General features: G+C 48.9%; 1 protein-coding gene across 1 annotated transcript in view; it reads left to right on the top strand.

The window, feature by feature from the left end:
* The first annotated feature begins 6,741 nt into the window (after positions 1-6,741).
* DNAH2 (dynein axonemal heavy chain 2) overlaps positions 6,742-26,587 on the top strand; it is a 122,990-nt gene continuing 103,144 nt past the window's right edge. Inside the window, exons 1-5 of the mRNA XM_033184712.1 lie at positions 6,742-6,814; positions 8,950-9,129; positions 12,844-12,905; positions 17,859-18,029; positions 25,226-25,454. Coding sequence (XP_033040603.1) covers positions 8,964-9,129; positions 12,844-12,905; positions 17,859-18,029; positions 25,226-25,454 — 628 coding nt within the window. The 5' untranslated portion in view covers positions 6,742-6,814; positions 8,950-8,963. The remainder of the gene's footprint in view (positions 6,815-8,949; positions 9,130-12,843; positions 12,906-17,858; positions 18,030-25,225; positions 25,455-26,587) is intronic.

Here is a 26,587-nt window from a genome sequence, read left to right as displayed (position 1 = left end):
ATGGCTTTCTAGCTAAGGGTTGGATTGCATGAAACCAACCAAGGGGGGTGGGTAGAGATAGGGCTAATTTGGAGTGGTGAGGTCGGCAGTGCTTGGGGAGGGGAAAACGGGCTGGGTGAGAAGGCAGAGGAAGGTGTCATCTCTAGGAGAGGGAGAGAGTAACGCAGGCAGGAGTGGGGTTGCCAGTTCGTCCATGGGGACAGTCTGAGTGTCTTGCTAAGCTAAAGCACCGGAGACAGGGCAAGTTGCAATTAGGATCAAAGCGGTAAGAACATGTTCACATGTTGAAGTCTATTCCCTTCCATCCCTACCCAAGGCACTTGAGAAGTTTTGCTGTTGGGGACTCATGAGGAGAAGGGATGTGGCTGACCAGAAGGAAGTAGGAAGGACTCAGGGACCCAGGCATCAAGCTGCGTATTCCCTGGCTCCCTGTATACCCACAACCAAGGCTCTTCTCCCCGGAAAAGTCCAGGTGTCCAGCCCCCTAGACTTAGCCCCATTCTCCAACCACAAAAGCAGCCGTCAGGAGCATCACTGGAGCGAGTCAGCAGGGGTCACAACCTCTGCCCTCCCTGCCCCTCCCCTGACTTTAGGTCCCCTCCCGCTGTCTCCCATCTGCCTGGAGGTCAAGGGGTCCCCCTTCCTCTCTTCTGTCCTGTGGGACCCCGCTCCTCCCCTTCCCTGTCTGAGCAAGATGCCTGGGTCTTGAGAGGTGCAGGCACGGCAGGAGGAGAGTTGAAAGCTGGGAGACCAGGTGCTGGGCTGTCTGGAATTTACTTCTGTCTTCTGAGCCCACACTGGAGCTGCCCGAGGTGGGGAGGCTCGTGGGGGGTGGAAAGGCTGGTCCTTGCCCCTTAGTGGAGGTTGGTTGTCATGGCAACATCCCCTTTTCTACACAATGGGAAGCCCCCCTCAGCCTCCCGCGTGGATGGAGCCGACAGCCCCATCGCTGGCTATCAGCCTCAGGGACTTGGCAACCGTCACTATGGCAACCCAGAGCCCAGCAACAGGGCCCACTGAGAAAGGGAGGGGTCCAAGACTGGGGCAGGGCGGTGTGTGAGGGGCAAGGGAGCTCAGGGACACTCCCCCTCCACCTACATCTAGAGGCACAGGTGGAGAGACAAGAGGGAAGAGACGTGGGGATAAATAGTCTCCGTGACAGACAAGCACCACACCAAAGCAGCTAAGACATCATAACATGCTGAGAGACAGGAAGACACCTGGGGACAGATGCACAGCCGGGGAGAGGAACAGCACAGACTGCACAGCGCCTGGGACACGCCCCCCTCAGAGCGCTGGCATCCAGAGACTCCCCGCAGCCCCGCTTGAACAGCACAAGACCAACAGCCTTTCACATGTGTAGTGACTTGGGTGTCTTTAGAGCTATTTGAAAATGCTGGTGACTTCCACGCAGAACAACACATGCCATCCTATTTGCTTTGTGGGGACAAATACACATATTCTTAGAGTAACAACTACACCAAAACGACTACAGGCACAGGAAGACATTTGTTCATTGGTTTGTTCCTTCACTCACTCAGCAGCAGGTTAAATGCTACTTTGTTTCAGGCACCGGTTCAGGCGCTGGGAGGACAGGGTGAGTAAGGCCAAGCCCACCCCCCCCACCCCCCCCACCCCCCCCACCCCCGCTTTCACAAAGCCCATATTTAGGTGGGGAATGAAATAATACAATTACAGGTGTGAAAAGGGATATAAACAAAACAGAATGACAGGATGAGGAGGATGGAGAGTAACATCTTTCCTTCCTTCCTCCCCTCCCTCCCTTCCTTCCCTTCCCTCCCTCCCTCCCTCCCTCTCTCTCTTTCTTTCTTTCTCTTTGATTACAGTTTCTTTCCCTCCCTCCCTCCCTCCTTTCCTTCCTTCCTCCCTCCCTCCCTTTCTTGGAATCTCCCTCTGTTGCCCAGGCTGGAGTGCAGTGGCATGATCTCAGCTCACTGCAACCTCCACGTCCCGTGCTCAAGCGATTCTCCTGCCTCAGCCTCCCAAGTAGTTGGGATTACAGGTGCCCGCCACCACGCCCAGCTAATTTCTTTTAGTAGGGTTGGGTTTTCACCATGTTGACCAGGCTGGTCTCGAACTCCTGACCTTAGGTGATCCGCCTGCCTTGGCCTTCCAAAGTGCTGGGATGACAGGCATGAGCCACCGCGCCTGGCCTGGAGCTGCTTTAGATGAGGAGGTCAGGAAGGTCCCTCTGAAAGAGGTGCTGTTGATCAGGACTTTAAGCCATGAGACACGAGTAAGCCATGCACGCTGGGTAAAGGCATGCTAGACAGAGGAACAGCGAGTGCACGGGCACAGAGGTGAGATCGTGGTTGTGTTTGGGAACAGTAAGAAGGACGTCACCACCACATGCATGTTTCAGATGTGTCTTGTTTTTCCCTAGCCTCGGCCTGGAGGGGGAGTAAGTCACTTAGGGTCTGGGATCCACGTTAAGGAAGTTGATCTTACTCAGTCTCCCATCTCCCTGCTTTTTGTTTCTTGTGTGTCTGTGACTTGCGTTTTCCTCGACTGAAGTTTAAGCTCTGGGAGGGCAAGGATGATGCTCTGAGCTTTTTTGGGGGCTGTGGCACAGCTGCTCACTGAGTCCAGAGCAATCAGGCAGAGCGGAAGTAAAGGAACCAAGAGGGCTGGGACCACAGAAGCGAGAGCTGTCCCCCGGCCATCCCCAAACCGCATAGGATTGAGGCTGTCCTGGGGCTGAGCCGTACAGTGAAGCTCAGACTTTGCCCTTCTTCCAAATAAAGGCAGCTGGGGGATACTATTCAGCCCGAGGGGTGCGTGTGTGTGTGTGTGTTTATGTGTTTGTGTTGGGGGTTTTTAGGGAAAGGGGAATGGGGCAAGGGGTGGCAGTGGGAAATTTTTGTTTGTTTGAGACAGAGTCTCGCTTCGTAGCCCAGGCTGGAGTGCAGTGGCGTGATCTAGCAATTCTCGTGCCTCAGTTTCCTGAGTAGCTGGGACTACAGGCATGTACTATCACGCCCAGCTAATTTTTTGTATTTTTACTAGAGATGGGGTTTCACCACATTGGCCAGGCTGGTCTTGAACTCGTGACCTCAGGTGATCCACCCACCTCGGCCTCCCAAAGTGCTGGAATTACAGGTGTGAGCCACCGTGCCTGGCCTTGCAGTGGGAATTTCTTTTTTTTTTTTTTTTTTTTTTTTTTTTTTTTGAGGCGGAGTCTCGCTCTGTCGCCCGGACTGGAGTGCAGTGGCCGGATCTCAGCTCACTGCAAGCTCCGCCTCCCGGGTTTATGCCATTCTCCTGCCTCAGCCTCCCGAGTAGCTGGGACTACAGGCGCCCGCCACCTCGCCCGGCTAGTTTTTGTATTTTTAGTAGAGACGGGGTTTCACCGTGTTAGCCAGGATGGTCTCGATCTCCTGACCTCGTGATCCGCCCGTCTCGGCCTCCCAAAGTGCTGGGATTACAGGCTTGAGCCACCGCGCCCGGCCTGCAGTGGGAATTTCTAATGGTGAACGATTAACATCACATCTGGAATTTTAATTAGAATGAAAAATGGCGCTTCCTAAGGGGCTATGTGGGCCACCGCGGACACGGGGCTTGGGAGAGTTTTGAGACCCGGGAGAAATGTCACAGGATGGTTTGGAGGCAGGAGGCTGGCTGGCATAGGCTGAGAGACTTGGGTGGGGGGATGAAAAAGGCCACAATGAATGGGAATGACAACTGCGCAGCCAGAGAGCTACTTGAAAGGTGGCAGGGAAAGTGGAGTTCTGAAGGGAGTTCTGAGGGTACCCGGCCCCAGGTACCCCCAGTTCCCACAGGGAATCGAAGCGTTCTGTTTCCTGGTTCTCCCTCTTCCTCCAGTTGCCATCAGAAACTCAGGCACTGCAACCCCAGTGGCTGGTGGGGTGACGTCGGGGGGAGACTGAGCAGCTTCAGGGGGCGGCAGCTGGTGAGTGGGGAGGAATCTGTGTGCTCAGCAAACAGCAGCCTCAGTGCCCGGTGGCTGCCTCCTCCCTCATCAATCAGCCCCAGCCAAATGTCCTTGCATTCCCACCACCCCAAGGGGACTGGGGCTGGGCCAGGGTCCCCAGGGGAGATGGTGTTAGGTGGGGGAGGTGGAAGGGGCACTTGGCTTCCCTTTCCTTGGCCTCTGTTCTCTTCTGTCCTGGAAGAGACAGTTCTTCATGTCGTGGAGTGACTGTCCTGGACCCTGCCATGGTGGGAGCATCAGCTACAAATCACCTGTTGGGGGCTGCTGGGGGAGAAGGCTGACTCAGGCTGTAGAGCAATCTACTCTGGTTCTCATGGGACCAGCCCAGGGCACAGTCGGCAGGGAGGCTGCTGGCATAGAGGCCCTGTCCCCCCTGGCCTCTGTCTCTGATGGATGATCCGGACAGCAGGCCGAGACCCTGACCCCTGGAATGTCCTCTCTTTCCACCTTCTCCTAGTCCCCACTCCTCATCCCCTGCTTCCAGTCAAGATCCAGAGGTCTGGCCCCCAGCTCACCCCAAATCTGCTGTTCCCCACTAGGGACTGGGGTCTCTAGACCTTAGCCTCTGGCCCCCCTTCCCCCTCCTCAGCTCTTGCTCCCCTCGGGGACCCAGGCGTTCTGCCCACTCCCTTCACCATAACAACCATTCTTTTGGACTTGCTTAAGACTTTAATATCATTTCATTAAGTCAGCAAGTTCAGAGAAGGTTGGGGGCACAAAGAGACTGGGGGTGAGCAAAAGAGGGCCAAAGTAGGGGGGAGGCAAGGAAAGGCCCCCCACCCCCTCTCCGTGGAGATGGCTCTGAGAAATCAAATATTGACAATGAGAGAACAGAACTTATTAAATCTGGGACAGGGATGTGTGTGGGGAGCTGTGGGAATGGCCGGATGCCTGGGTTCGGAGGGTAATGAAGGTTCTGGGAGGAGGAAAAGGCCCATGGCTGGGAGGTGCAGCAAGGCTGAGTCTTGAGGTTACAGCTCTTCTGCCCTTTCCTTTGGGATGTACTCAGTCTTGCAACCCTGGCTGTTTCTCTATCCCCTAAGAACCCCTGGGGACAAGACCCCCATCATAGCTAGCTGTGGTTGTCTCGCCTTTGTCCCTTCCCCCTACCTCCACCTCTGTTGATGAGCTTCAGCAGCGTTTAATCGGATTGAGCAGTAATTAGCAAAGCGAGATGTTTGATTACCTATTTAGCATAATGTGGGGGGCTGGGATTCGGAAGGAACAGCCACCGTTGGGGAGGGGGGTTTAAGAAAATAAATAGGGTCTGTGCAAAGTTCCTTTCCCAGAGGGATCCAAGAACCTTGCCCCTGAGGCTCCCCACCCCACGACTCCAGCAAATTTTCACTCCTTTGGGACTTTTCCCTAGGGGTTCTGGCCAATCACATCACCTCTGTCTGCCACCCATGGCCTATCTGGCTAGAGGAACACCTCCACGTTCCATCTTAGCTGTGCTTGCTGTGCAGCTGGTTTTGGGGTGGGTGGGACTCCTCTCCTTCCATTCCTGCTGTCAGCAACAGGAGTCTGGCTGGGCAGGAGGAATCATTGGGGGTCGGGGGGGAGGGAAAGGGTTGACACTTCTGGGAATAAAGATAGGGTAGGTGGGAGGGTGAGGTCAGGGCTGGGTTAGGGTGTGGTTAATCCACTTGCTCTTCAGGAGTACCAGGGACTGCCACTCCTGGCAGTGCCAGACTGGCATAATGAGATCTGTTAGGTGTGAACGCCAAACAGAAAAAGGGGAAACTGAGGTGCCAGCTTCTCTTCTCCTCATCCAGCAAAGAAAATGTCATCAACTTCGTTCCTCATGGAAATGTAATCAGTGGGCTCGCTGCTGGCTTTGTCTTAATTAGGCACTATTGATGGAAGCAGGGAGGGCGCCTTCCCATCCCCCGACTCGGCTTCCTCCCTGTATTTCCCAGGTCTCCCCAAAGCTCCTCCCGGCCCCAGGTATAGCGGTCCTCCAGGCGCCGTCTAGCAGCCCCGGCCCGCAGCGCCCCCTGGCATCCTTGGAGATCTGCCCCGGCCCTCATAGCCCTCCCCTCTCGCCTCCTCTCTCACGACGCAGCCTTTGTTCCTATGGAGAGCGAAGCCCCTCCCAGGCCCGGTCACCTTCCCCAGGGAGTCCCCGCCTCTCGTCCCCCCCAAAAATCAGCGACGCTTTCGAAAGCCAATCCTCAGATTCCCAAAACTCCAGTTCCAGTCTTCCCTCCCTTTCCCCGCCCCGCGCCGCCCCGCAATCCTAGACCCCAATCCGAACTAAGAAAGGGGAAGAAGCAGGAGGGCAAGGGTGCTCCAGCCCCGGTTTTTCCCCCGGATCCAGCTGCAGCCACGGCTGCCTGGAAATCCTGGAACGCCTTCTAGATCGCGAATACGCCTCGCCGGCGGGGCGCCCGGCGCCATCTGCTGGACCCGTTCCGGCTGGGGCGCACAGACCTGGGCGCAGGGTCGGGCGCTTGGGTTCCCCTTGCCTTTTTCAATGTCCTGCGAGGCGGTAGCTCACTGTCTCTCGCCCCAGCCCTTCCAGCTGGGTCCTGACACCAGCCCCCGCCCCCCGCACCTCCGGCTCGCCAGATGTGGCTACTTTCCCTTAGTCCCGGAGCCTTCAAGCCCCGGGTCCCTGAGGGGTAGACCTGGGCGGGGTGGGGCCGGGAAGCGGGGATCCAAGGCGCCTGCGCGGAGGAGTCGGGCTCCGTGGAGCCGCGCACCGGCCGGTCGCCCCTCCCTGCCCGGGGTTGCTATGGGGACGCGTGCAGACGCCTGCCCGAGAAGGCCGCGCTGGGCAACTTCTTAGTCAGAGTGGCCCATCGGTCGGTCTAGGGAGGAGAGGGTCAGCGTGGCGAGGTGTGTGTCGGGGGCAGAGGGAAGGACGGAAGGAGTGCTGGGGAGAAGGGGCAGTAGTGTCGGGGTAGGAAGGGACACTTGTGGGGGAGAAGAGGCAGTGTGGAGGGAGGCGGAGCAAGGAATAGTTGTGTGGGGGAGGGGGAGGAGAAGGGGCAGTTGACAGTTGGGGGGAAAAGCGATTTTGAGGGGAAATTTGCCTGCTGGTAACCAGTTTAAGGAGAAAGCCTGGACCCTGCGGTATTTCCTAGTAATAGAGTAAGCCCTGGGTTAGCAGAGCAGTTCCTCCTGGGGCCTGCGGTGTGGGAACGCGTGGTGAATCCCACAGTACGTGCGCCTCAGGCTCCAGTTTGAGGCAGGAAAGCGCAGCTTGACGCTTCCCTGGAGACTGATGGAGGAAGCCTCCTTGCTGTGGTTGGTTTTATTGATTTGTTGGCCTAACAGAACGTTTTTCCTTGGAGCAAAGTACAAATCCTTCAAGTTTGAAATTCATAACCAGAGATCAATGCCTGTGGCAGCCTGTGGGGATGAGGAAGGAGAGCCACAGGTGGCATTAGGCTGCAGTTGAATGAAAAGAGAGTGCCCAGCGCCTCAAACTTTTACCCTTGAGATTCTGAGCACCTGCCCGAGATGCCCGCTTCCTGCCAGCCTACCTTTCTGAGAGAGGCACCACTGTGGCCTTCCTCGTGCCCCAACTGCTTTTTCCTCATTACACAATTTAAATTTATGATTGAATGACTTTTGTCCTTCTTGCTTCCAATCTGTTCTCAGGGCATTTTGAGTCAAATAAATGATCCTGACTGATCTTAACAGTTAGCACACAGTTCCTCAGCCAACTATGCTGAGAGACCTCAGTACACACAAAGCAGTGTTCCTGCCCCTCAGGAATTGAAAGCCAAAGAGCCAGGTGGCAAATACTGTTTTTCTTTGTTAACAGATGTTGCAGATTTTAGTGGGGTTGGGAGGAGCATTTTTCCATTTAACTTGGGAGGAAAAGAGGTACATAGGAAAATCATCTTGGTTTGCTTGAATGATTGAACAGTGACAGAGGGTGGGGGATGTGCACCCCTTCCTTGGGTCTCTCTCACTCATTCATGGTCCTGGAGGTTAGAGTGGATGAGGGTTTGGGTAACTGCACTTCAGCTTGATAGATCTTTTCCTGATTATCTTATGTTCTCATACCCTGGGGCAGAGATAGAGGTTCTAAATCCTCATTAGTGGGGTGTCTATTTGGCCATCTTTTCTTTCTTTTTTTTTTTTTTTTTTGAGACGGAGTCTCGCTCTATTGCCCAGGCTGGAATGCAGTGGCCGGATCTCAGCTCACTGCAAGCTCCGCCTCCCGGGTTTAAGCCATTCTCCTGCCTCAGCCTCCTGAGTAGCTGGGACTACAGGCGCCCGCCACCTCGCCCGGCTAGTTTTTGTATTTTTTAGTAGAGACGGGGTTTCACGGTGTTAGCCACGATGGTCTCGATCTCCTGACCTCGTGATCCACCTGTCTCGGCCTCCCAAAGTGCTGGGATTACAGGCTTGAGCCACTGCGCCCGGCCTCTTTTTTTTTTTTTTGAGACAGAGTCTCACTCTGTCACCCAGGCTGGAGTACAGTAGTGTGATCTTGGCTCACTGCAGCCTCTGCCTCTCGGGTTCAAGCAATTCTCCTGCCTCAGCCTCCCCAGTAGCTGGGATTACAGGTGCACACCACCACAGCTGGCTATTTTTTTGTATTTTTAGTAGAGATGGGGTTTTGCCACGTTGGCTAGGCTGGTCTTGAACTCCTGACCTGAGGTGATCCATCCGCCTCAGCCTCCCAAAGTGCTTGGATTCCAGGCATGAGCCACCGCACCCAGCCTGGTCATCGTCTTTAACTGCCATTTATTCCTAGTGCCTTGAGGGACTGACTTTGATTTTTAACCCAGTGTCCTGAAGACAGTAGGATATCTTAGGGAAGAACAGCAAGGCCTCCCAGGCCTCTGTGGAATACAGAGCCCTTGTGGTTAATGGAGCAGGGTGTAGGTACCACCAGAAAAGATGATCATATTGAGTTTCAGTCAATTTATGAATTCAAAGGGGACTGCTTGTATCAGGGGGCTGGTTTGGGGGTGGTATCTGGTTGTGGACTTTCCACTCCTGTGTACCTGTAGGTTTTGCCTGCACGATGTCCAGCAAAGCTGAAAAGAAGCAGCGATCGAGTGGCCGAGGAAGCTCCCGGGCAAGCCGGTCAGGGCGGGCCGCTCAGGCTGCTGTGGCCACAGAGGAGCAGGGGAATGCCCTGGCTGTCAGTGAGCCAGAGCCGCAGGCTGAGCTCCCCAAGGAGGAGCCTGGTGGGTACTTGCTGGGGTAGAGGATGCTTAGCAGTGGAGGGTGGGGAAAGTCAGAGGGGCTTGGAGGCGTTTTAGGGCTGGGGAGCAGGCACTGTTGCTTCTGGGTAGGAAACAGGGGCTAAGTGACGCCCCCAGCCACGGACGTTCAGCAGCCCTGCCACTGGGTCCCTTTCTTGTGTGTCTTCCTCTTGGCCAGCCTCGTCGTTGTTCTTTCTGTCTTAAAATTTCACACAATATAACAGGAGTTCACCAGCCAGTCCTTTCTCTAACCTCTTACTCCTTATTTCAAGTGTTCCTGGTTGCTCCTACCCCACTGAAGAGGGTTTGATCTCTTCCTTTTTCCCATTTTCACCCTGGGTGGCAAAACAAATAATGTTTTTCTCCCATTAAGCCCATCACCATGGAGACTCAGCCTGTTTTGCCACCCTTTGAATCCTAAGCCCGGCTGATGCTTTCTACCATCTGTTTAAGGCTCTTGTATCTCCGCCCTCATTTTGGCAGGGACTTGGTAGACTGCGGAGGTTCAGGTTCAGGACGACAGGAAAGCAGTCTAGATCTAGGGAGGAAAGTGTTTAAAGAGGCTGCCTCTTGTGGCTTTGACCTGAGCAATTCCTTTCCTGTGGGTGAGCCAGAGCCAGTAAGATTGGAAGGTTTTTGGTAGTTGTTGCTATTGCTGGGCTCTCCCTGAGAGCACTGGTCAGTGTAGACAGGACTATGAGCTAAGTGTAGACCTCCTTCTTTACCTGGAGCTCCTTTACACTGATATTAGCTTGTCAAGCAGAAAAGAAATAGAATCTCCTTCTAAGATTAAAGGTTGAGAGATTAAGCGTGGGCATGGGAGAAAAGTCCCTGGGCCATAAGAACCTGCCTTAGGTTCCAGGATCTTAGAAATGTGCAGAATTTATCCTTCTGAGTTCTGAAGAGCTCAGGTGAAAGCAGTTAAAATGGGACTGCTGGGTGCTAGGAGGAGTAGGGGAAGATGGGAGGGAAGGCAGTGAGGTTCAATTTGGAGAAACCTCTGGGGAGGGAAGGGAAGGAGCTTTAAAATGAACGTGTTGGCCTTCGAATAGCAAGGATTTCTGCCTCTCCCAGCTCTAAGCTTTCTTTTCTTTTCTTTTCTTCTTTCTTTCTTTCTTTTTTTTTTTTTTTTTTGAGACAAAGTCTTACTCTGTCACCCAGCCTGGAGGGCAGTGGCACAATCTCAGCTCACTGCAACCTCTGCCTCCTGGGCTCAAGTGATTCTTGTGCCTCAGCCTCCCAAGTAACTGGCATTACAGGCACACACCACCATGCCCAGCTTATTTTATTTATTTTTTTGAGACAGAGTCTCGCTCAGTTGCCCAGGTTGGAGTGCAGTGGTGCAATCTCAGTTCACTGCAACCTCCACCTCCTGGGTTCAAGCGATTCTCCTTCGTCAGCCTCCTGAGTAGATGGGATTACAGGCATGCGCCACCACACCCTGCCAATTTTTGAATTTTTAGTAGAGATGGGGTTTCACTGTGTTGCCCAGGCTGGTCTCGAACTCTTATTCTCAAATGATCCACCTGCCTTGGCCTCCCAAAGTGCTGGGATTACAGGTGTGGGCCACCGCGCCCAGCCTCCCCTGGCCTAGTTCTTATCTGGAACCTGAATGCCAGCAGTTTTACCAAGGGAGTTGGATCACTCACCTACTGCTAAGCTCCGGAATTGCCTATTCCATCTTTTCATGCCTTCCTGCCCCGGCCTCTATGCCTCATTCCCGTCTTAGTTTTCCTTTCTGGAAGCCAGAGTGGAGTGTCCTGTTCCCTATGGCCTTTTGGTTATATCTCATTTGTTCTTTCCTCCTTTCAGTCCCTGGGGGATGGGAAGGCCACCAGTTCTACCCCAATCTCCTGTGTGACCAGTAGATCAGGAGGCAGAGAAAGAGAGCCCTTGGGTTTTATGGGAGTCCAGAGTGGGCGTGGCATTACTGAGTGCCCAGCAGGCCAGTGGTTTGGAGAAGGACTGATTCCTATGAGCCCCAACTTCTCCATGTGGGAAGAGGAGTGGGGGTAAGATGGAGGGCCAGAAGCCGCGTGCCTGGAATAACCTCAGTACTAACCACCTTCATTCCCTCACCCCTACCCCAGTCAGTGTTTGTTTTATTTTTAATTTTTTGGAGACAGAATCTCGCTCTTTCACCCAGGCTGGAGTGCAGTGGCATAATCTCGGCTCACTGCAACCTCCGCTTCCTGGGTTCAAGCAATTCTCCTGCCTCAGCCTCCCGAGTAGCTAGAATGACAGGCACCCGCCACCATGCCCAGGTAATTTTTTGTATTTTTGTAGACAAGGGGTTTCACCATCTTGGCCAGGCTGGTCTCGAACGCCTAACTTCAGGCGATCCGCCAGCCTTGGCCTCCCAAAGTGCTGGGATTACAGGTGTGAGCCATCGTGCCTGGCCCCCAGTCAGCTTTTTACATTAAATTGAGAGATAATTCACTGACTATAAAATTTACCCTTTTAAAATCTACAATTCAGTGGTTTCTGGTATATTCACAAAGCTGTGCAACGTTCCCGCTATCTAATTTTAGAACGTTTTTATCCCGCCAAAAGAAAGCCACTTTAAGCACCTTGAGAAATTGGCACCAGGTGACTCCTGTATCTTTAGTTCTAAGTTGCATCAGAGCCTCGTCTTTTAGCAGTCACTCCTGGTTCCCCTATCCCCCAGATCCCAGGAACCACTCATCTATTTTCTGTCTTTATGGATTTGTCTGTGCTGGACATTTCATCTAGTGGCCTCTCATGACGAGTTTCTTTCACTTGGCACTGTGTTTTCAAGACTCATCCATGTCGTAGCATGAACCGCACCACCATGTCTTCTGATGGCTGAATAATATCCCACGGCATGTTTACATCACATTTTGTTTATCCATTCCTCTGTTAGAGGACACTGGGCTGTTGCCACCTTTTGCCTATTGTGAATAATGCTGCTGCGAACGCTGTAATAAAAATAACTCTTTGAGTCCTTGCTTTCAGGTCTCACGGGTCTCTACCTAGAAGTGGAATTGCTGGGTCATTGGATGACTGCATTTAGCTTTCTTTCTTTCTTTTTTTATTTTGAGACAGAGTCTTCGCTCTGTCGCCCAGGCTGGAGTGCAGTGGCACAATCTCTGCTCACTGCAAGCTCTGCCTCCCGGGTTCACGCCATTCTCCTGCCTAAGCCTCCCGAGTAGCTGGGACTACGGGCGTCCATCACTGCGCCTGGCTAATGTTTTGTATTTTTTAGTAGAGACGGGGTTTCACCATGTTAGCCAGGATGGTCTTGATCTACTGACCTCGTGATCCACCCGCCTCGGCCTCCCAAAGTGCTGGGATTACAGGCGTGAGCCACCGCGCCCGGCTTTTTTTTTCTTTTTTTTGAGATAGGATCTCACTCTGTCTCGCAGGCTGGAGGGCAGTGGCACGATTATGGCTCACTGCAGCCTCTGCCTCCTGGGTTCAGGTGATTCTCCTGCCTCAGTCTCCCAAGTACCTGGAATTACAGGCACCCGCCACCACGCCTGGCTAATTTTGTATTTTTAGTAGAGACGGGGTTTCACTATATTGGCCAGACTGGTCTCGAATTCCTGACCTCAGGTGATCTGCCCGCCTAGTCCTCCCAAAGTGCTGGGATTACAGGCGTGAGCCACCACGCTCGGCTGACTGTGTTTAACTTTCCAAGGAATGCCTTCCTTTTTGTATCTTTATTCTTCCCAGAGCCACGGTTGGAGGGACCTCAAGCACAGAGTGAAAAATCGGTGGAGCCTGAGGCAGATGTGGTAGGCCTGGGTCTTCCCTGCGGCATATATTCTCCCCAATAACTGGTGAATCAAAGGATCAGTTGTGGATGGCGCATGAGGAATTCTCTCTTGTCTGCCACTTCTTTTACCTGCTCTCTGCTGTTAGCCTACTCACCACAAATCCAGTTCACTGAGTAAAAGACGAAGTCATCTGTGCCTTCGCCAGGAGAGAGGAGGGCTTTAAGTAAGACACAGGTCTCTCTTCTCTCCCCACCTTGGGTCAAACTGTGATGAGCTTATTCATCATGTGGGTGAACACCTGAACAAGTTGAACGAGCTGGGAAGATATTGTCCTAATTGGATACTAATTTCTAAGACATTCTCTTTCCACCTTTCCTTCAGTTCTTTTCTTTGGCTGAAGAATTTACAGACGCTGCTTCAATCACCTTGAGAAATGGCACTAAATGACCTCTGCTTCTTTATTTCCAAGTTGCATCAAAGCCTAGTCATGACCATAGTTACCTGGGTGAGAAGAATAGAGTGGTGACCCTGACGTTTTTCAAAAAGGGAGAAAAAAGTAATGACTATCAAAGAAAAAAATGGCAAGAGACAGAAAAGTAAAACAGAAAACTCATGGTATTACTGCCCAAACACATTTAATATTAATATTTTGATATGTCTGGCCAGGCACAGTGGTTCAAGCCTATAATCCCGGCACTTTAGGAGGCCAAGGTGGGTGGATCACCTGAGGTCAGGATTCGAGACCAGCCTGGCCAACATGGTGAACTCCATCTCTACTAAAAATATAAAAATTAGCAGGGCATGGTGGCAGGTGCCTGTAATCCCAGCCACTTGGGAGGCTGAGGCAGGAGAATTGCTTGAACCCGGGAGGCAGAGGTTGCAGTGAGCCGACATCGTGCCATTGCACTCCAGCCTGGGCAACAAGAGCTAAACTCCGTCTCAAAAAAACAAAAAACAAAAAACACCAAATGATATTTTGATATATATTTTACTTTTGTGCACAGGCTTGTAAGTTTGTTTTTGTATAATCCTAACTTTATCATGTTACTATTTTTTTTGTTTTTGAGATAGAGTCTCACTCCCTTCGAGCAGACTGGAGTGCAGTGGCATGATCTCGGCTTACTGCAACCTCTACCTCCGGGGTGCAAGCAATTCTCCCTCCTTAGCCTCCCAAGTAGCTGGGATTACAGGAATGCACCACCACGTCCAGCTAATTTTTGTATTTTTAGTAGAGACAGGGTTTCGTCATATTGGCCAGGCTGGCCTTGAACTCCTGATCTCAGGTAATACACCCGCCTCGGCCTCCCAAAGTGCTAGGATTACAGGTGTGAGCCACTGCGCCCAGTCCATATGTTACGATTTTGTATTACACCTTTTCACAAAATGTTTTATTTTTATTATTATCGTTATTGTTTGAGACAGAATCTTGGTCTGTTGCCCAGGCTGGAGTGCAGTGGCATGATCTGGATCACTTCAATCTCCGCCTCCCAGGCTCAAGCAATTCTCATGCCTCAGTCCCCTGAGTAGCTGGGACTACAGGTTCCTGCCACCACATCTGGCTAATTTTTTTTTTTTTTTTTTGAGACAGTGTCTTGCTGTGTTGTCCAGGCTGGTCTTGAACTCCTGGATTCAAGTAATCCTCCTGGGATTAGGGATATGAGCGTCCCAAAGTGCTAGGATTAGGGATGTGAGGCACTATGTCCAGGCACCTGGCTAATTTTTGTATTTTTAGTAGAGACAAGGTTTTGCCATGTTGGCCAGGCTGGTCTTGAACTCCTGGCCTCAAGTGATCCACCCACCTTGGCCTCCCAGAGTGCTGAGATTACAGGTGTGAGCCACCATGCCCAGCTATTATTATTCACGTTACATACTCTTTGTAAACTTTTTTTTTTTTTTAAGAAACAGGATTTCTCTCTGTTGTCCAATCAGGAGTGCAGTGAAACAATCATAGCTTACTGTAACTTTGAACTCCCAGGCTTAAGTGGCTTTCTTGCCTCAGCCTCCTGAGTAGCTAGGACTATAAGCATGTGCCACCATGCCCAGCTAATTAAAAAAAAAAAAATTCTTTTTTTTGTTTTTTTTTTGGTGAAGATAGTGGTCTAACCGTGTTGCCACGGTTAGTCTTGAACTCTCAAGACTCAAGCAGTCCTCCTGCTTCAAGCATCCAAAAGAGCTGGGATTATATGTGTAAGCCACAGGGCCAGCAATTTGCAACCACCACTTTTCACGGCCACATAGCGTTCCATGTTCTATGCAGATACCATAGTTTACCATTACTCTTTGACATTTTGCCATTTCTAATTTTTTGCTCTTGGAATACTTTCATGAATATTATAAGTGAAACTAACACTCTTGGCCGGGCGCGGTGGCTCAAGCCTGTAATCCCAGCACTTTGGGAGGCCGAGACGGGCGGATCACGAGGTCAGAAGATCGAGACCATCCTGGCTAACATGGTGAAACCCTGTTTCTACTAAAAAAAATACAAAAAACTAGCCGGGCGACGAGGCGGGCGCCCGTAGTCCCAGCTACTTGGGAGGCTGAAGCAGGAGAATGGCGTAAACCCGGGAGGCGGAGCTTGCAGTGAGCTGAGATCCAGCCACTGCACTCCAGCCTGGGCGACAGAGCGAGACTCTGTCTCAAAAAAAAAAAAAAAAAGAAAAGAAAAAAAAAAAAACTAACACTCTTGAAATACTTAATATTTCCTTAAAATAGATTCCTGTATGTGGAGTTACTGAATCAAAGGATAAAGAACATTTCTATCACTTTTAATACCTCACGCGTTCCAAATGCATTATACTTTTTGCCCTCATGCTAGCAATACGACAATGCACCTTTTCCAGGCCTGGGTGTTATCTGTTTAGCAAGGATTTTTTTTTTAAAAAAATGATGGGCAATAAATGATTTTTTTTTTTTTTTTTTTGAGACAGAGTCTTGCTCTGTCACCCAGGCTGCAGTGCAATGGCACAATCTCGGCTCACGGCAACCTCTGCCCCCCGGCTTCAAGTGATTCTCCTGCCTCAGCCTCCCGAGTAGCTGGGATTACAGGCGTATGCCAACATGCCAGGGTAATTTTTGTGTTTTTAGTAGAGACGGGGTTTCACCATGTTGGCCAGGCTGGTCTTGAACTCCTGACCTCAGGTGATATACCTACCTTGGCCTCCCAAAGTGCTGGGATTACAGGTGTGAACCACCGTGCCCGGTCTTCTTTTTTATTTTTATTTGTATTTGACTTCAAGTGAAAATATTTTTTAAATATATATATGTGTGTGTGTGTGTGTGTGTGTGTGTGTGTGTATATATTTTTTTTTTTTTTTTTTTGAGACAAAGTCTTGCTCTGTTGCCCAGGCTGGAGTGCAGTGGCATGATCTCAGCTCACTGCAACCTCTGCCTCCTGGGTTCAAGCAATTCTCCTGCCTCAGCCTCCCGAGTAGCTGGGATTACAGGCGCCCACCACCATGCCCGGCTAATTTTTGTTTTTTTTTTTTTTAGTAGAGGCGGGGGGTTTCACCATGTTGGCCAGGCTGGTCTCGAACTCTTGACCTTGTGATTCACTCCCCCTACCCCTGCTCCACTTGGCCTCCTGAAGTGTTGGGATTACAAGCGTGAGCCACCATGACCGGCCAATTTTTTTTATATTTGCATTTTAAAAAATGACATGTCAGCCAGGTGTGGTGACTCACGCCTGTAATCCCAACACTTTGGGAGGCCGAGGCGGGCAGATCACGAGGTCAAGAGATCAAGACCATCCTGGCTAACATGGTGAAACCCCATCTCTACTAAAAATACAAAAAATTAGCCAGGTGTGGTGATGGGCTCCTGTAGTCTTAGCTACTAGGGAGGCTGAGGCAGGAGAATGGTGGGAACCCGGGAGGTGGAGCTTGCAGTGAGCTGAGATCTCACCACTGCACTCCAGCCTGGGCAACAGAGCGAGACTCTGTCTCAAAAAAAAAAAAAAAAAAAAAAGACATGTCTATTCAGGTCCTTTTGTCTATTTATTTATTGAGTTTTTAGTGTTTTTCTTACTGGTTCATCCTGTGTATATGTATTATAGGAAAGATTTTACATCACTATTAATTTTTCTTGACCTGGAAACTTTGAGATTCCTTTTTCTAGGAGGAAAGATGAAAATACTTTGCAAGTTCACTGAGCTGTATCTTTGTATCTTCTGATTTCCTTTATTTATTTATTTATTTATTTATTTTTGAGACCAAGTCTTGCTCTGTTGCCCAGGCTGGAGTGCAGTGGTGTAATCTCGGCTCACTGCAACCTCTGCCTCCTGGGTTCAAGCAGTTCTCCTACCTCAGCCTCCCAAGTAGCTGGGACTACAGGCGCCCACCACCATGCCCAGCTGATTTTTGTATTTTCAGTAGAGACGGGGTTTCACCATGTTGGCCAGGCTGGTCTTGAACTCCTGACCTCAGGTGATATGCCTATCTTGGCCTCCCAAAGTGCTGGGATTACAGGCGTGAGACCCCGCGCCCGGCCTTCTTTGGTGTTTTCATGTCTTTTTCACCTCCTCACTTTTTCCTTACTGCTGAAGCAACTGACTTTTACCCAGTATTTTACACTTCTTTTGGACTCCATTGTGAAGAAAGTGCTCCTGTACCCTCTCCCTTTTCCAGCTTGTGGTCTCCCTGCTCCTAATTGCTTGATGTAGGCTATATCCTACACATTCCCTTAATTCACTTTTACCTTTGAGATCAAGGGCTGACATTTTTAAAAACCACAGGCATAAAGATAATCTCTTGCACTGGGAGGATAATATCCCAGTCTTCCTCTACGATCTGTTCTTTTTTTTTTTTTACGCTTAGAGGCAAGACATCTTATTGTTCTGTTTCTTTCAAAGCTTGAAAGCTATCGTTGTCTGGCTTCTCTCATCTCCCATGTCCTCACTTGTGATTGTGGATGGGAGGAATGACTCATCCTGGCAGTCATAGTTACTTTGGCCCTCTGTCTGCTCTCCTTCTGTAGAAACCCCTCTTCCTTTCCCGAGCTGCGCTGACAGGACTGGCGGATGCAGTGTGGACACAGGAGCACGATGCCATTCTGGAACACTTTGCCCAGGACCCTACAGAATCCATCCTCACCATCTTCATTGACCCTTGTTTTGGGCTGAAGCTAGATCTGGGCATGCCTGTACAGGTGCGTACCCTACATTCCAGGTCAAAGGTGGTCCTACAGAGAGCTGAGGGCTCTCAGTTCCTTCGTCATCCTTAAGTCTTGTCATCTCCTGTGCCCATGGCCTATTGAGCCCCACTGTGTCAGGCACCCTACTTGGTGGCAAGGATGGGAAGAAGGATGACGCAAGAATGTTGTCATGGGCCGGGTGCGGTGGCTCATGTCTGTAATCCCAGCACTCTGGGAGGCCGAGGCGGGTGGGTGGATCGTGAGGTCAGGAGATCCAGACCACCCTGGTTAACACAGTGAAACCCCATCTCTACTAAAAATACAAAAATCAGCCGGACGTGGTGGCGGGCGCCTGTAATCCCAGCTACTTGGGAGGCTGAGGCAGGAGAATCGCTTGAACCCGGGAGGCGGAGGTTTCAGTGAGCAGAGATCATGCCACTGCACTCCAGCCTGGTGACAGAGAGACTCTATCTCAAAAAAAAAAAAAAAAAAAAAGAATGCTGTCATGGTCTAGTGGGGAAGACAGACGTATAAGCAAATATTTACTATAGTTTGTGATCATGGGCAAAGCTTTATAGGAGCGTTATGGGAGCAACTAATGGAGCCAGTGGAATTCTGGGAAGGCTTGATGGTGGAGATGCTATTTGAGCTGGGATGAAGGGTAAGTAGGATTCCATCAAGACTAGGTAAGAGCTATCAGCGAAGCCTACTCTATGTACAAAGAAAAGAGAAGTAGTGGGAAGTGATACTGAAAGGGGCTTGGGGTTAGCTTGTGAAGGGCCGTGTTGTATGTTACACTTGAGAATTTGGCCACTATCCCAGAGAGTGCTATTGAAGTCTTTTATAGCTTAGATAGATAACTATTTCAACAATGTGGATAATACATTAGATAAGGGTAGACCTAGGGTAGGGAGACGGTTAAAAGATACATGGATAGGAAAATATTGCTGGGCGGTGGTCGTACAGGTCATCATTGTAAAATTTTTTGAACTTTTTTGTATATATCTTTGAAAATTTTGGAAATAAAATGTTGGAAAAGTTAAAAGGCTGTTGCTTTGCTCTTATTGGCAGCACATATACAAAAGCGGAAAGGATGAGGATGATTGACATGGCCCTATGGAACAATGACACAATTTGTGAAGCATTCCGCATTGAACACGGGCAAAAGACCTCTTCCCCCGTGCACTGGCAGTAATCAGCCACAAAACAATGAAAAAATATTTCATTCGCAAAAGGAACCAAAATTTGCAAAATATGTTTATATCTGAATATACATTTTAATATAAAAGTAGGATTTATATGAAAGAAAACAACTTTGTTGTAGGCCATGTAAAACGACTTGAAGAAATGATGAACCACAACTTGTTTGTGAGTAGGAATCTTAATATCATAAAGATTATTTTATATAAAAAAGTATCATATTTGGCTCACGCCTGTAATCCCAGCACTTTGGGAGGCCGAGGTGGGTGGATCACAAGGTCAGGAGTTCGAGACCAGTCTGGAGTGCAATGGTGAGATCTCCACTCACTGCAACATCTGCCTCCTGGGTTCAAGTGATACTCCTGCCTCAGCCTCCCAAGTACCTGAGATTACAGGCCCCCGCCACCATGCCCAGCTAATTTTTGTAGTTTTAGTAGAGATGGGGTTTCACCATGTTGGCCAGGATGTTGGGGAAGGATGGATTATTCAATGAATAGAATCGGGAAACATATGGAACATGAAGCTTTTCAATTAAAAAATCTATTTACCATGTTGAAATATATTCTTTTTTTTTTTTTTGGAGATGGAATTTCGCTCTTGTTGCCCAGGCTGGAGCGCAATGGCATGATGTTGGCCCACTGTAAACTCCGCTTCCCGGGTTCAAGCCATTCTCCTGCCTCACCCTCCTGAGTAGCTGGGATTACTGGTGCCTGCCACCATGCCCAGCTAATTTTTGTATTCTTAGTAGAGCCGGAGTTTCACCATGTTGGCCAGGCTGGTCTCAAATTCCTGACCTAAGGTGATCCACCTACCTCAGCCTCCCAGAGCACCGGGATTACAGGTGTGAGCCACTGAGCCTGGCCAATAACAGACTTAATTGTATTCTCCTGAGCTAAGATGGCCAGTTGAAGCTGGTCGTGGTAGCTTGTGCCTGTAATCCCAGCACTTCGGGAGGCTGAGGAAGGCTGATTGCTTGAGCCTAGGAGTTCGAGACCAGCCTGGGTAACATAGTGCAACCCCATCTCTACAAAAAATACAAAAATTAGCCAGGCATGATGGTGCACGCCTATAGTCCCAGCTACTTGGGAGGCTGAGGTGGGAGGATCACTTGAGCCTGGGAGGTGGAGGTTGCAGTGAGGTGTGATCACTCCACTGCACTCCAGCCTGGGTGACAGAGTGAGACCCTGTCTCAAAAAAAAAAAAAAAAAAAAAAAAAAAAAAAAAGACCAGTTGAAACTTCCATAAAAAATTATTACCCTTGAATACCTGATAAAATGAGCAAAAAGTAAAACTATCAAAAAAAAAAAAAAAACCAACCAAAAACACACACACACACAAAACCCCTGAGAGTAAACAAATTTAATCTAATACACTTTAAAAGTGGGTGACCAGTGAAAAACACATGCACCGAGTCAAAGAATGGTGCTCCCCCAGCTACATGGAGTGAAATTGAGAGGGTGTAATCAAATCTTAATAGAGAGAAAGACATGTGCCTTTAGTCATTTAGTCCCAGCTACTTTGGAGGCTGAAGCCAGAGGATCACTTGAGCCCAGGAGTTTGAATCAATCCTGGGCAACATAGCAAGACCTCCATCACAAAAAAAAAAAAAAAAAAAAAAAAAAGAAAAGAGAGCGAGGAGGAGCCTAGGGTTTTTTTTTTGTTTTTTTGTTTCTTGTTTTTTTTTTTTTTTTTTTGAGATGGAATTTTGCTCTTGTTGCCCAGGCTGGAGTGCAGTGGCGCAATCTCGGTTCACTGCAACCTCTGCCTTCCACGTTCAAGCGATTCTCCTGCCTCAGCCTCCCAAGTAGCTGGGATCATAGGCATGCACCGCCACACCAGGCTAATTTTGTAATTTTAGTAGAGATGGGGTTTCTCCATGTTGGTCAGGCTGGTCTCGAACTCCCGACCTCAGGTGATCCACCTGCCTTGGCCTCCGAAAGTGCTGGGATTACAGGTGTGAGCCACCATACCTGGCCTGAGCCGAGTTGTTTTAACAAAGATTTTTCACTGCCTTAGATTAGCACTAACCACCTGTCCATTTCCCTGAGGCAATTCTCTTAGGCCAAAGAAAAGTGAATAAAAGATAAAACACCCAACCCTTTCACTGTAACTTCCAGGGGCAAAAATAAACTGGTCGCTCATAGCGGGAGGTCAAGTCACCCACAGTACATTAGAGCAAAAAGAATGAGTTCACACGCTTGCTGCCCAAGCACGAGCAACATGAAAAGAAATTTCATGGCAACTGCAAGCACATTACATCAAAGAAAAAAGAGGAACAAAGCATGCAAAAGAGGAAAACATAACTGAATGAACAGAGGAGATTCCTCACAGCCGTACCATGTTCTTCTACAATTTGATAAGACCAGGAATTCAATTAAAAAAAAAAGTTGAGCGCTGAAATGATAAAATGTGAGAATAAGATAAAAGGGAGATTGCAGATTTTAGGAAATGAATAAAGCCGCTTGTTACAAAACCAGTAGATTGGAAATAGCAAGGAACTGAATAGCTAACCCAGAAAATCCTATCACTGACAAGAGGAGAGGCTAGAGGTAATCAGTGTATGCAGAAGAACAAGCCAAGGACATTAACACAATTAGAGAAGCTAACAGATATGAAAGACTAACGTGAAGATCTTGTATAGAGAGCCAACAAATGAAACAATATAAATGTAAAGGTAAAATACAAATAATTTCCCTGAAATGCAGAAGGAACTGAATCTGGGAATCAAAAACGACACACTGTATTCCACAAAATTTGTCACACGGTGGTTAATGTCAATATACATCTTGGCTAAGCTACTCAATTGTAGGAAAAATTAATTCCTTAGGAATATCCCCTATGTGGTAATCCTGCTAAGAATATTTAACTTGAATCTGGCAATAAGGAGACAATCAGATAAATCCAAATTAAGAGACATATTGGAAAAAGAAAACTGGCCTGGACTATTAGAAATATCAATGCCGTGACACGAGAATCGCTTGAACCCAGGAGGTGGAGGTTGCAGCAAACCAAGATTGTGCCACTGCACTCCAGCCTGGGTGACAGAGCAAGAGTCTGTCTCAAAAAAAAAAAAAAAAAAGTTAAAAATTTAAAAATTATGGGCTGGGCATGGTGGCTCACGCCTGTAACCCTAGCATTTTGGGAAGCCAAGATGGGTGGATTGCCTGAGCTCAGGAGTTCGAGACCAGCCTGGGCAACACGGTGAAACCCCATCTCTACTAAAATACAAAAAAATTAGCTGGGTGTGGCGGCGTACATCTGTAATCCCAGCTACTTGGGAGGCTGAGGCAGGAGAATCACTTGAACCAGGGAGGCAGAGGTTGCGTTGAGCCGAGATCACACCATTGCTCTCCAGCTTGGATGACAGAGTGACTCCGTCTCAAAAAAAAAAAAAAAAAAAAAAAAAGATAAATAAATAAATAAATAAATAAATAAAATAAATTAAAAATAAAAAGAAAATCAATGCCATGAAAGAAAAAGATTGGGAGTGGTTTAAAACTAAAGGAGACTAAGACACATGAACCATGTGTGATCTTGGAGTAGATTCTGGATTGGGTCTTGCAAAGCAGTGAGCTAACAGAACTCAAAATTGAAAGTTAGTGAGAAAACTCATAATATTTTTCATAATCTTTTTTTCTTACCACCATAGAAAGGGGTCCTTTGGGAAGAAGCCTCTCTTCTGGATGAAGAAAAATTTATATGAAGCTCAAGAATTCCTTTACAGCTACTTCTATTTCTTTTTATTTGCTTAAATTTAAGTAAAATTAAATTTAATAGTTTTAATTAAAAACAGCTTGCTCCTATTTAAAAATAATGATTTTAATTAAATTTTCTATATGTATATAGCTATAGCAAAATATGTAGAATAATGTTTTCTCTAATATTAACAATATTAATTTTTAGGTGGTGGAATTTTAGATGACATTTTAACTTTTATCTTTGTACTTTTCTGCATTGTTTCAATTATTTATATTTAACATATGTCATCTTCACAGAAATAATAGTTGTTAAGCTTTTGTTTTTTTTGGATGGAGTCTCGCTCTGTCGCCCAGGTTGGAGTGCAATGGCGAGATCTCGGCTCAGTATAAGCTCCGCCTCCCGGGTTCACGCCATTCTCCTGCCTCAGCCTCCCCAGTAGCTGGGACTACAGGCACACACCACCACGTCTGGCTAATTTTTGTTGTATTTTTTTAGTAGAGACAGGGTTTCACTATGTTAGCCAGGATGGTCTCGATCTCCTGACCTCGTGATCCCTCTACCTCGGCCTTCCAAAGTGTTGGGATTACAGTCATGAGCCACCGCGCCCGGCCTATAGTTGTTAAGCTTTTAAAAAACTGAACATAGCCGGGCGCGGTGGCTCAAGCCTGTAATCCCAGCACTTTGGGAGGCCGAGACGGGCGGATCACGAGGTCAGGAGATCGAGACCATCCTGGCTAACACAGTGAAACCCCATCTCTACTAAAAAATACAAAAAACTAGCCGGGCGAGGTGGCGGGCGCCTGTAGTCCTAGCTACTCGGGAGGCTGAGGCAGGAGAATGGCGTAAACCCGGGAGGTGGAGCTTGCAGTGAGCTGAGATCCGGCCACTGTACTCCAGCCTGGGTGACAGAGCGAGACTCCGTCTCAGAAAAAAAAAAACAAAAAACTGAACATAGCCGGGCAGGGTGGCTCACGCCTGTAATCCCAGCACTTTGGGAGGTCGAGGCAGGCAGATCACCTAAGATTGGGAGTTTGAGACCAGCCTGACCAACATCGAGAAACCCCATCTCTACTAAAAATACAAAAATTAGCCGGGCGTGGTGGCACATTCCTGTAATCCCAGTTACTTGGGAGGTTGAGGCAGGAGAATCACTTGAACCCGGGAGGTGGAGGTTGTGGTGAGCTGAGATTGTGCCATTGCATTCCAGCCTGGGCAACAAGAGCGAAACTTAGTCTCAAAAAAAAAAAAAAAAAAAAAAAAAAAAAAGGACACAAAATGCCAGTATTTATTTCTGGATAGTAAGAAGACAGATGATTATTCATTTCTTCCTTGTACTTTGATTTGTTTTTAAAATTAAATAAATTGTCAGCCGGGCCTGGTGGCTTGCCTGCCCTGTAATCCCAGCACTTTGGGAGGCCAAGGCAGGTGGATCATCTGAGGTCAGGAGTTTGAGACCAGCCTGGCCAACCTGATGAAACCCCATCTCTACTAAAAATACAAAAATTAACTAGGTGTAGTTGTGCGGGCCCGTAATTCCAGCTACTCAGGAGGCTGAGGCAGGAGAATCACTTGAACCCGGGGGGCAGAGAATGCAGTGAGCTGAGATTGCGCCACTGCACTCCAGCCTGGGTGACAGAGCAAGACTCTGTCTCAAAAAAATAAATAAATAAATAAATAAATAAATAAAGTGTCAAGACTAGTCACAAAAGCACTAAAAAAAACAAACAAAACAGGTGAGTCAGATATTAGGGTGGACATGGCCTTTCTAAGTATGTAGCAGTCAGAACTTTAAGGAGTTTTATATTTAATTACATGAAAGATATATGTTTTTGTATGTAAACCAGAAAAACTCACCATTAGCAAAACTGAAGCATAAATGTAAAATTTTGGGAGAAATATATGCTATCAAAATGGAAAACCCTAGACAATTTTCTCTTCCTTCCAGTCCTTCTCCTTTCTGCTTTTTCATTGGCTGATGTGCTTCCTCCATTCCATCCTTTCTTTCTATCGATCCATTCAACAAACATTATTGACCATCTACTATATACCAGGCACTGTACTAGATTCTGGAGCCAAGTTGGACAAAATGTACAGTCCCTACTCTCAAGGCATCCTCTCTGCATTTCCTCCCCACATCTCTGGATATGGAATCTTATATCCATGAAAAGAACAGGAAGCACTTCATGGCACTTCCATTTAGAGAAGGATCAGGATACCCTGAGGGACGTGAGAAAGAACTCAGCCGGGCTTTTGTGACTGGGTGTCATGGCTGGGCCTGGAGACTGAACTCTGATCTACTGTCTTCCATGCAGACCCAGAACCAGCTTGTCTATTTCATTCGCCAAGCACCGGTCCCCATCACCCGGGAGAACTTTGAGGCAACCGTGCAGTTTGGGACGGTGCGGGGCCCCTATATCCCGGCCCTGCTTCGGCTGGTCAGTGGAGTCTTTGCACCTCAGATCTTTGCAAACACAACCTGGCCTGAGAGCATTAGAAATCATTTTGCTTCTCATCTGCACAAGTTCTTGGCCTGCCTGACAGGTAAGTGGAAGGTGACTAGTTTCTCCTTAGTGTCCCCCAACTGTACAATTAGTGAGGTGGTGGGACATTCGTCTGAGCACCTGTGTGGAGGAAGTATTCAGCATGCTTATTGAATGGATAGAATAGAGTACAAGATCCGCCTTCTTCTTCTTCTTTTTTTTTTTTTTGAGATGGAGTCTCGCCCTATTGCCCAGGCTGGAGTGCAATGGCGTGATCTCGGCTCACTGCAGCCTCTGCCTCCTGGGTTCAAACGATTCTCCTGCCTCAGCCTCTCAGGTAGCTGGGATTATAGGCACCTGCCACCATGCCTGGCTAATTTTTTGTATCTTTAGTAGAGATGGGGTTTCACCATGTTGGCCAGGCTGGTCTCGAACTCCTGACCTCATGATCCACCTGCTTTGGCCTCCCAAAGTGCTGGGAGCCACTACGCCCTGCCAAGATCTGCTTTCTGATCCAGACACACTTTTGTGTTGTAGAACTGGTTGGCCAGACCTGCTTCAATGTAGACTTTTTTTTTTTTTTTTTTTTTGTGACGGAGTCTCGCTCTGTCACCCAGGCTGGAGTGCAGTGGCATGATCTTGGCTCACTGCAAGCTCTGCCTCCCGGTTTACGCCATTCTCCTGCCTCAGCCTCCTGAGTAGCTGGGACTACAGGTGCCCGCCACCTCGCCCAGCTAGTTTTTTTTTTTTTTTTTTGAGACGGAGTCTCGCTCTGTCGCCCAGGCTGGAGTGAAGTGGCCAGATCTCAGCTCACTGCAAGCTCCGCCTCCCAGGTTCACGCCATTCTCCTGCCTCAGCCTCCCGAGTAGCTGGGACTACAGGCGCCCGCCACCTCGCCCGGCTAGTTTTTTGTATTTTTTAGTAGAGACGGGGTTTCACCGTGTTAGCCAGGATGGTCTCGATCTCCTGACCTCGTGATCCGCCCGTCTCGGCCTCCCAAAGTGCTGGGATTACAGGCTTGAGCCACCGCGCCCGGCCAGTTTTTTGTATTTTTAAGTTGAGACGGGGTTTCACCGTGTTAGCCAGGATGGTCTCGATCTCCTGACCTCGTGATCCACCCGTCTCGGCCTCCCAAAGTGCTGGGATTACAGGCTTGAGCCACCGCGCCCAGCGTTTTTTTTGTATTTTTGTAGT

Source organism: Trachypithecus francoisi, unplaced genomic scaffold (genome assembly GCF_009764315.1).
Source record: "Trachypithecus francoisi isolate TF-2019V2 unplaced genomic scaffold, Tfra_2.0 Lachesis_group20, whole genome shotgun sequence".
Lineage (NCBI taxonomy): Eukaryota > Metazoa > Chordata > Mammalia > Primates > Cercopithecidae > Trachypithecus > Trachypithecus francoisi.
This window is presented reverse-complemented; position numbering and strand designations above follow the sequence as displayed.